At 37.0% G+C, this 10,384-nt stretch overlaps 1 protein-coding gene across 12 annotated transcripts in view; it reads right to left on the bottom strand.

Moving 5' to 3' along the window:
* Positions 1-3,258: 3,258 nt before the first annotated feature.
* Positions 3,259-10,384, bottom strand: part of LOC128020821 (cAMP-specific 3',5'-cyclic phosphodiesterase 4D) — a 167,703-nt gene continuing 160,577 nt past the window's right edge. For all 12 annotated transcript variants that reach the window (XM_052607556.1, XM_052607558.1, XM_052607557.1 and 9 more), the window contains 9 exons: positions 10,073-10,166; positions 9,800-9,975; positions 8,338-8,436; positions 7,886-8,050; positions 7,619-7,718; positions 6,274-6,428; positions 6,067-6,189; positions 4,655-4,837; positions 3,259-4,567 (listed from right to left, as the gene is read on the bottom strand). In XM_052607556.1, the coding sequence (XP_052463516.1) occupies positions 4,085-4,567; positions 4,655-4,837; positions 6,067-6,189; positions 6,274-6,428; positions 7,619-7,718; positions 7,886-8,050; positions 8,338-8,436; positions 9,800-9,975; positions 10,073-10,166 (1,578 nt within the window). In that variant the 3' untranslated portion in view covers positions 3,259-4,084. The remainder of the gene's footprint in view (positions 4,568-4,654; positions 4,838-6,066; positions 6,190-6,273; positions 6,429-7,618; positions 7,719-7,885; positions 8,051-8,337; positions 8,437-9,799; positions 9,976-10,072; positions 10,167-10,384) is intronic.

Here is a 10,384-nt window from a genome sequence, read left to right as displayed (position 1 = left end):
TTTTTTTTTTTGGAAGTGAACTAATCATTTACTGTTTATTTCTTTGTAACATCGTCTCTGTGGTATTTTGACAGAAATTATTACCATGGTAAATGTTTATGAGGTAGTTTTTTTATTTTTATTAGATATTTTAACATGAATGATGGCAGGCATACAATAGTTTTATATCCACTTTGATGTCCATGCATAAGTTCTTATTATTTATTGTTAAAATTAATCGCCACAGCATTATTTATCACACCTTTATCACACAGAGAAGATACTCGTTTAGTTTGGAAACGTTTTAAGGGTCACTAATATAGGATATGGATAAATGTGCCATTTATTTATTGTTGTAACATTATTTATGCAACAATCTCTTTTATTATTATTTTAATTGAACTATTAAGAATAATACAGCAAGTAATGTACGTAAGTACAAGTAAGTGTTATTTGGAAGGACCAGACAAGTAATAAATTAAGATTTATTATTCTATTAATAAACTGCCTATTAATTGCCTATTAATGAACTGAATAATTTTTGATGAAGTGGCAAAAAAAAGTGTGATAAGTAAGAGTGGACATAAATTGAAACGTATGATAAATAACAAAAATAAAATATTTACTTTTGCTTTTTATAATTCGCTTAGATGCTGCTGTTACTCTGTGTGGCCACCAGGTGGAAGCAGAACCACAGTTTTACTTTAGATTCGCCTGAGGGCGCTGCTACTCTTTCCCAGATAAATGTGCTTTCTAAAAGATATTATTAACTATTTATACTTATGTAAATTATATTTACTTATATTTCAGATCAATTAAAACCGCCCATTTTATATTCTTAAAAATTGCTTTAGCATGACTGGTTTCACACATCCTACTGTTATCTAGGTGACTAGTACCAAAGTCCCTTAAAGGCATATTCTAAATAAAGAGTCATTTCAAGCTTCAATTAAAGCAGGCGTGTTAAACTCATTTCCTGAAGGGCCAGAGCCCTGCAGAGTTTTGTCCCAACACACATAAATGTAGTTTTCAGATAAGCCTGAAGGACTTGATTGGTTGGATCAGGTGTGTTTAATTAGTTTAATAAGGGTTGACTCTAAACTCTGCAGGGCTCCGGAGCGGATGACGCGCTCAACCACATCAAGACTTTCACTTCGACTCATCAGGATACAGAGCAATCAAACCAAATCATGTTCTTCAGTAGCCCAAGACGTCTCATGCTTCATATCTGCGACAAATACAAACACGCGACACACGTTTGCAATCAACCCATGCTTTTATTTCAACTGTTGCATATAAAAAGTTTTTTTTTTTCTTGTACTTTATGGACTTGAAACCGATTGGAGATGGATCTACAGTACCGGCAAAAGACTATAAGAGACTGAAAGAAGTGTTTCAGTTTTTAATCAGCAGAACTTATGAACCAAATGTTAAAGTATCCCTTTAATGACATTGAAAAAAATACCTGTAATAATAATAATAATAGCCACGATTGGCTTTGGTCCAGGGCTGCTAATCTACAGTACGCGTGTCAGAAGGTATGCTTATTTAACATCTGAAACTCTAGGACTCGTTCAGTTTAGTGCACAAGCACATCTACAAGGCTGGATGAGATGAGGGTAGCAGACGGTACCTGAACCAAGTTAAAGAACAGCATGAAAGTAAAAGATCACAAGCAGCCAAGCACCTCTAGAGCAAACCGAACCGTCCCGGGACTATTGCAGCCACTGTCTCGACAGCAGCATTCACTATGTGCCACATTTTTAGACCTACAAATGAATAGTAGTAACCCAAGTCGTCCTAAGCTTTAGCTTTAAATGCAGCGTATAAGATGCCCTGATACCCTGGCAGCAGACATCGTTCTCCGAATCCCGTAAAGAGACCAAACAGACACAAACAAAGAGTTTTTAAGTTAAGGCACAGCCCTGGGGCCAAACGCCAGCGTGACTCGTCTCGAATGGTTTGGCTTTCCCCAGATCTCCAGAAACACACGTTTGAAGGTGACCGTCTCATTTTCATACAGGATCTTATTATTATCATTATCATCACTTTGTTTGTTTTTACATTGGATAATATTTATAATAATAAACATTCTCTCAACAAGAGTTTACCAAATACAGCAACTCCATCCGGGATGAAGTTTAGAATCTGTCATCATTTACAACAAACATTACAATATATACAGCAAAATAAATACATCGTTGTAAACAGTGAAAACAAAAATCCATAATCAGGTAAGGTCATCTGGTGAGGAAAGAATATCATGGCACAAACTTAAATAACAGAATCAGTTCAACTCGAGCCAGGTTTCAAGTTTCTGTGAGCGTGTTATATTTCCTACAGATCTGAAAAAGTTTGTTCTATGTACACGACCAAAAACAGGAGGCCAGTAACTTGCAAGTCCACACGCTCGATGCTACAGGTGATGGTCTACAGTACTGCTTTCAGACAGAAGCCAAACCAGAAATTACAACCATATACAGATATAAATAAGCTCTTATTAAAAGCCACGTGTCACATAGTGCGTGTCCGGAGCGTGAGGGTGGTTTTCCTGTGAAATGAAAATATGGATTTTGACGCTAAACTGCATCTAGCCCTAAGAGAAGATCTCTGAACTAATGAAACATGAGAGATGGGGAAACATACTGAAGGTGATTGTGAAAGATATTGCACAGCAAATACTCTCCGATGCGCAGGACTTCTGAACTACACGCTGATGTGGGCTTCAAAAAAAGAAAAAGGCAAATGGAAAGAAAATCGAATGCTATACAATCTCCAGATGTCCTTACAACAGAAGTGCTTCGAATAAATGGTTTGAGGATGATGCCTTAGAAAGAGGTTTCGCTTGACCTGGAGTTACAACGCCTGAACAGCATGTCTGTGTCAGTCTGAACTGCATTAAAATAAGTTTTTGAATTGTGATTCGAAAAGGATTAAAGTCAATAATCAAGTTCTTAAATGTGTATGTTTGATTGGTAACACATTACTTGGTGCCTGTAATATATATTAATATTTTAATACTATCTGCATTTATATTAACACACACACACACACACACACACATATATATATATAAACCCACACAATAAAATATATACATATGTATAAAATGAGTACATATACACATGCATATGTCATATTAATGTGGTGACTGTATATTTTAATATATTTGTATTATCTGCAATAATACTTAATCATACAGAATATATATATATATATATATATATATATATATATATATATATATATATATATATATATACAATATCTATACACATTCCTATATATATATATTACAGGCTTCAAGTGCAGTGTTGCTGAAATAACTGCTCTGAAACAAGACAGGAAGTAAACAGAAAGAGTTAAACGCAGATCAAGCATCTGTAGGTGTCACATGAGACTCATTAGAGGTAAAGTGTTTGACGAAGTACAAAAAACACAATGTAAAAACATCTTCTGAATGGAGGGTGCGGGACAGCAGTCATGTGAACATGGTAGCGATCGCACGACCCACGTCGTGTACTTGCAAGTTACCCTTCACGCAAAGTTTCCTCAAAAACGCACAGCTGCTGTTTTGTTATTTAAAAAGTAACTATGTAAAAATCTGAATGTATACCGTATAAAATCATTGAGGAGGCCATGACAGCGCTGCGCTGTTTGTTTTTAGTCTTTTGTGAAATCTTTCTCAGTCAAACGTTTAGGAAGACTTAAAATGTAGAAAATAAGGTCTCTTTGAAATCCAAGGAAATGTGTCCCGCTGACGTCTCTCTCCTCTGATTGCTTCGTGTGGGACACTTCCTCACCGTCGTCCACAGAGAATCACAGAGGACGAGGAGGAGGAGGAGGTAAACGAAACCAAGCTTGAAAAAACAGAGGACTAGATATTATTCCTGAGTGCAAATAATACAACAACCTACCAAAGTCTTAGTGTCCTCTCGTCTCCAGGCAGCTCGTAGAGAGACGGAAAAGAGAAAGAGAGCGAGAGAGGAGCGGCCGAGGTCTTGGAGTGCAACGTGCGCTTTGGAACTCAATTTCATTGTCTGTTATTAAATATTTGCGTTTTTTTGCCATCGCGGCAGCTAGTCCGGGCCGTCCAAACGTGCTGCTACGTGTCTGCTGGCTGCTCCTCCTCGTCTTCTTCATCATCATCCTCCTCATCCTCCTCCTCCTCCACCATGCTGGGTTCTGTGGAAACCTCCTCCGATATTCCCTCCTCCGCTTCTGGAATCTCGGTGGATTCCGAGTCCTGTGTGATGAGAGTTTTAGAATCACTACAGCTGTTGTCCTCCTCCTCCTCCTCTTCTTCATCCTCCTCCTCCTCCTCTTCCTCGGCCTGGCTGCCGCTGTCTTTCTCCGTGTCTGATTCTCCGTCCTCCTCCAGCGTCAGTTCGAACTGGAACTTGTCTGCTCCGGCGGAGCGGCTGCCGTCCTCGGATTGGTCGGGAGCAGGAGACGGGCTCTGTGGGATGGTGCTCTGGTACCACTCTCTGTTGTCCTCTAACGTGTCCAGGATGTCCTGGGCATCCGGGTGGACGAGGTCGGCCCACGTCTCCCATAGCGGGTGCACGATGTAGTCAATGAAGCCCACCTGGAGACAGAGACGGCCGTGAGAATTACACTCACACACAAATGAGAAACTGAGGAAGTGTAAAGTGTTTTGGATTGATGAAGCTACCTGAGACTTCTCTACCGAGGCGTTGTGTTTGTCACACATGGGGCTGATCTCCATCCCTCGCTCCCGCTCTCGGTCGCCCTGACTGAAGAACTCCTCCATGATGCGGTCCGTCCACTGTTTGTACAGCTGCAGGGGTTTGGTGGGGTTACTCAGGTCCGCACAGTGCACCATGTTCTGAAGCACCTGAGGAACATCAACACATGCTTCACTGAACCGTCTCTGTTCAATTACAACATTTAAATTCAGATGCAGCTGAGAAAATTACATCATATATTTAAAACAAATCAGTATCATAAAAAAAAAACGAATTTAAAAAATAATATAAAAAATGATGTAAAGTATTAAAATGTTAAGCATATCTGATATAACAATAGATAGTAATTGAAATAATATGAATTAACAAGGTATATTTTCAGTTTAATTTTCAATTTAAATATGTCTTCCTATATGTAAATCAAACCAGTATCATAATAAAAAAAAGTAATTATTAAAATCATAAAATGTTAAGCTTATGTTATGTCATTCGATCTTTATTGAAGTTCTATCAATTTACAATTTCTGCATAATTTAGCATTTAAATCACGACAAATGATTATGACATCAGACATTTAATTTACACTTTAATTCATGAATGTAGCTTAGAAATCTTATATTTTCAAATAAATATCATAATAAAAACATTGAATACTAAACTTAAAAAAAATAAAAAAAATAATATATATATCTTATATTTAAGATTATATCTTATTAGATAGTCACTGAAGTTCTCTGAATGTCCCATGTATTCTTAATTTACAATTTAAAACATGTAAAAAAGTGTAAAATGTAGCTTTTTACATAAAAAAGTACACTTCTATGAATTTCCAGTGAACTGTGAATAAACAAATAAATTATTATGGTAACACTTTAGAATAAGGTTCCATTAGTTAATGTTAGTTAATGTATTAATTAACATGAACAAACAATGAATAATACATGTATTACTGTATTTATTCATCTTCGTTAATGTTAGTTAATGAAAATACAGTTGTTCATTGTTAGTTCATGCTAATTCACAGTGCATTAACTAATGTTAACAAGCACAACTTTTGATTTAAATAATGCATTAGTAAATGTTGAAATTAACATGAACTAAGACTTATAAATGCTGTAGAAGGATTGTTCTTGCTTAGTTCATGTTAACGAAAGTAGTTAACTAACATTAACTAATGGAATCTTATTCTAAAATGTTACCATTATAATAATCAAATGGGTTTCTTAACCACCACTGGTCAACAAAACACTCAGTCCCGCCCCCCAACTCACGCCATTGGCTGATCCAGAAGCGGCTGTGTTGAGCCGCTCCATCAGTTTTGACAGAGCCAGAGTTTACAGGAAGTCAAAAAAGACCCAAATCAGCTTAAAAGACTCACTTGTATCCTGTCTGAGTAGTTATCCAAGAGCAAGACTCCAGAACTGGTGACCTTCTTGGTCTCGACCATGGTCTTCAGATCGGCCAGCAGGTTCATGTGTTTGGACATATCAGTCGCCAAGACCTGGGAGTAACGTGCGAGAAAAACCTTAAGCCAGAATTCTGAACGAACTTCATCAAAGCTAAACGTCATCTGAGCGGGACGTACGATGTCGATGACCATCTTGCGCAGCGATTGTCTCTGTTTCTTGTTCAGGTTCTGGAAGATGTCACAGTTCTCCTCCTGCAGGAGTTTGAAGCCCACCGCCAGATGATGGTTTTCCAGCACCGACGAGTCATTGTACATGAGGGCCAACTCCGAGTCTGCAGACATGAAGAAAACACGGCAAACTCTGTGACCTTGTGCTAATGTGTACACGAGCGTGACGGACTGGCAGCAAACAGCTGTGTCAGCAGCAGGACTCCATCACTGTCTGTGAGAGATTACAGACAGACACAATCCCATGAGGCCCGAGTCGCTTGTATCTGTTCTATCGCTGCATCAGTGCTGCTAATGACAGAATAAAGTTATGTAAGCAGCGGTTCTGAGGACAGATGTCTGAGCTGATGGGATTGAGTCATCTGCTCTGAGTTTATAGATCCATCCATTACAATACAAAGCCCCTGAACTGACATTCAGGGAACTATTAGCTCTTTAAAAACATATATTGTGTATATCAAATGGATAGTGCCCTTTCTGGATGCTGATTGGTCAAATATCTCAACTCGACAATAGTCATCATAACTCCCCTAACTATTAATTTCTTGAACCAAATTTTGGAACAAATTGTGAAATTCACATAAATACATTATTATAGTTAGACATTTAAGTTATTGGATTATTATATTTAGAAATGTAAATAATCAGACAATATTTATTTGTTTACAAAATTAGATTGCTATGTTTAGGCATTTACATAAAGAGATTATTAATTAGGGTATTACATTTACACATTTAAATGAGTTTATTTATTTTTTACATTTAAATAAAAAGATAATAATATTTGTACATTTGAATAATTAGATTATAGAAATTTAAAGAAATTATTGAAGACAATTCAAATTGAGATTACTGTATTCATACATTTTTACAATGAGATAATACTTGTAAATTTCAATTTTTAAAATTAAAATTAAATTAAAATAAAATTATTATTACAATATTATTATTATTATTATTAATTATTATTATTGATTATTATGATCAATTATTACATTATAGAAATTAAAATAATTATAATAGAGGATTAGATTTTCACACTTAATGAGATTATTATGTTTCCACATTAACAACATTTAAATAATTAGATATTTAAACTAAACATTTACACCAAAAGCATATTTTTTAATCCTCTACAATTAAAAGCTTTACTATTATTGCTATTTTCTATGGCATAAACCAATAACAATCAAACACGCCACAAGTGTTTTGTTAATTTTAGTATCAGTTGTCATTTGCTCAATTGTTTGGATCTGGTTCGAATAAACCATATATATTCATAAAGCACACTTACTGGTGTTAATGAGGAACTGGTTGGAGACACCCGGGTGGTCTACGTCATGAATAGCACTGGCGAAGATGGCAGCGAGGATTTCAAGGTCTGTGAAAACCGCCTGAAAGAGAACAACATGTGGATGTACGGTGAGCGAGAGCAGACATTATCTTCACCACATAACCTTTTTGGAAACCTAGCAAGTAGCACACAAGGTCACATTGATTCAAATGTGAATGAAATGGGTCATATGCTACAGTTTTGAACTGTGCAAACGGCGTCTCTCACCTCCAGAGCAGGCGTGGAGAGCAGCACGTGTGTGGACTGGGTGACGTCAGCTGCGTGAATGTTACTGTGATACGCAACATCAGCATGATAATGGTCTTCTAAGGTCATCAGGTACGTTATGAAAGTGTCCAATGGAATTTTAAATGTTTTGAGTAAATCCCTTTCCTGTGGGAGAGAAAAACAGACGATCTCGATGATGTTCACGATAACATGAAAATGTATTTGCAACACTATTAACATCATGTGACACAGCATGTTAAATAATGCCAGATTTCATTGGATCATATAAAGTAGGCTATGATATTATTGGTTAAAACTGTGTTTCCCTGTCCATGTGACCTTGGTTACATCAGAGGTGAAGAAGGTTATGAAAACAAACATTGATGAATTGTGCTCAGCAAGACTTTTATTAGTTAAGTAAATAAAGGAGAGTGGTGAATGCTTGAGCTCACCTGAAATATAGTGTACATCATCACCGTCAAAGGCCTGTTGCCTGAAAACTCTGTGACTTTAAAAACGTTAAGGCCCCATTTGTTTATGTCCTCCAGTTCCTGAAACACAGCAGCCAATCATTAGTCAGTCCCGTTGTGTGTGAAGCCACTTAACTGCAAAAACTCATTTGAGTAGTGATGCACTGACATTTTGGCCGAAATAGCAATTTCCAGTTTGCCAATTTGGGTGAAATCATTGGAGTTAAAACATAATTTTGTTATTGAAAAGTTGACAAAAGCTCTTTACGTGCAATTTAAATGTTTTTAAAACTTATAAAATAAATAAGACCAATACAATTTATTTTCAGCTTCAGTTTTCTGCTAAATAAAATAACTCCAATTTCAATTTTGGTTAAAAAAAAAAAAAAAAAAAAAAAAAAAAAAACATTTCAGTGCATGTAACTATTTTAAAATAATTTTTGTATTTGTTTTTTCCCCAGACGTTTTCTTTCAGTGTATCAATATAAATGAAAGATGTCTTCAGTAGATTTTGATCAACTTTACACTATTATAAACTAATTGAGTTGTTCTGTATAGCCGCTTTATAGCTGAATTAAGTTTTCTTCATAATTGATGATCTCTGCAACACTGACGTTAGTGAACCGAATACGATCAATACTGAACTGAATAACGACACTATTGTCTTCAGTAGATGTGCTTTATACACAGTTGAACTGTGTCCTTCATATTTTTGCAGCATTCAGTTATTGAACTAAACTGAATCAACATTAAACTAAACTGAGCTGAATAATGGCACTAGTGTCTTTTTTCATGGTTGCTGTACAGCTGCATTTGTATTTGTTTCCTAGCTGAAGAACTAATACTTTTATTTTCTTGTTCACTACAGGGAAGCTGCTTTGAAACAATCTGTATAGTATAAAGTGCTATATAAATGAATGTGACTTGACTAAACCCATTTGCAACGCGCATAAATATAATAAATGTTGGTTTGGCTTTTAAAACATCCACAATATTTTCTAGGAATTAATCAGGATTCGTTTTAGAAATAAACAGTCAATCTGAGGAAACTGACCTGCTGAAAAGAGCAGCGTTTGATTCGTTTCTGAAAGCATTCTTCAATCAGTGTGTTGACGAATACTAGCTTAACCCGCAATATGCTCTCGGTTAAAAAAAACCCGCCGGTCGACAAGCTTCCTGGTAAACAGCATGACACTAACTAGCATGAAAACTCATGCTGCTCCAAGCTGCTCTTTTCAGCAGGGTACAAAATCTTTCCAAATGCATGACATCCATCTACGTCATTGGACTGAAAAGCTCCAATGACCTTTCGTCAAGGTCTACAAGAGTCTCTGATCAGATCCAATCAGCATTCAGTTGAGATGATTGCGCTTCTGTCCGAGTCTGAAGTGTTTGAAGCAGCTCTCCAACACAAATAAGCCTGATCTGCATCACCGGCGCTCACCTTGGCTAAGGAGTCTTCTGTATCCGTCTTGACCCCGAAGCGAGGGATGTTGGAGTTGGTGAGGCTGGTGCTGTGCATCAGCTTTTTCACCCCGCTGATCTGACACATGGGCTTTTTCTTCTTGTCTTTCTCCTTCTGCGTCTGCGGAGTGGGCATTTCCACATCGTGCTGTTTGTCTGGAGAAACAATGGGGAGGAGAGCGTGAACATGAGACAAACCTCACCGTAACACTCACAAATGAAACGTGTTAATGTTTTGTGACTGATGGGTTACCTAAAAATGTGTTGGAGATGTACTCTGAGACCTGGTTACCAGATCTGCTCATCTCAGACAGGTGCGTTAACTCCCTGTTCAACATCCGCTTGAACTGCACACAGACAGACAGACAGAGAAAGGACAAAAGTTTTAATCAGTCATGGTAATGCTTCATGATTGGGTGACACAAAGACAAGGAATAAATGAATCAATCAACTGTAACCTTCTGTTCTAATCAGTTTGAGAACAGACGCCCTCAGACCCTTCGAATAAAACCAGACCAGACCTAAAAATAGCCCAATCTTTTCTAGAAATCAGGCACATTTCATC

Source organism: Carassius gibelio, chromosome A10, assembly GCF_023724105.1.
Source record: "Carassius gibelio isolate Cgi1373 ecotype wild population from Czech Republic chromosome A10, carGib1.2-hapl.c, whole genome shotgun sequence".
NCBI lineage: Eukaryota > Metazoa > Chordata > Actinopteri > Cypriniformes > Cyprinidae > Carassius > Carassius gibelio.
Note: the sequence above shows the minus strand (reverse complement) of the source record. Positions and strands in the feature narration are given on the sequence as shown.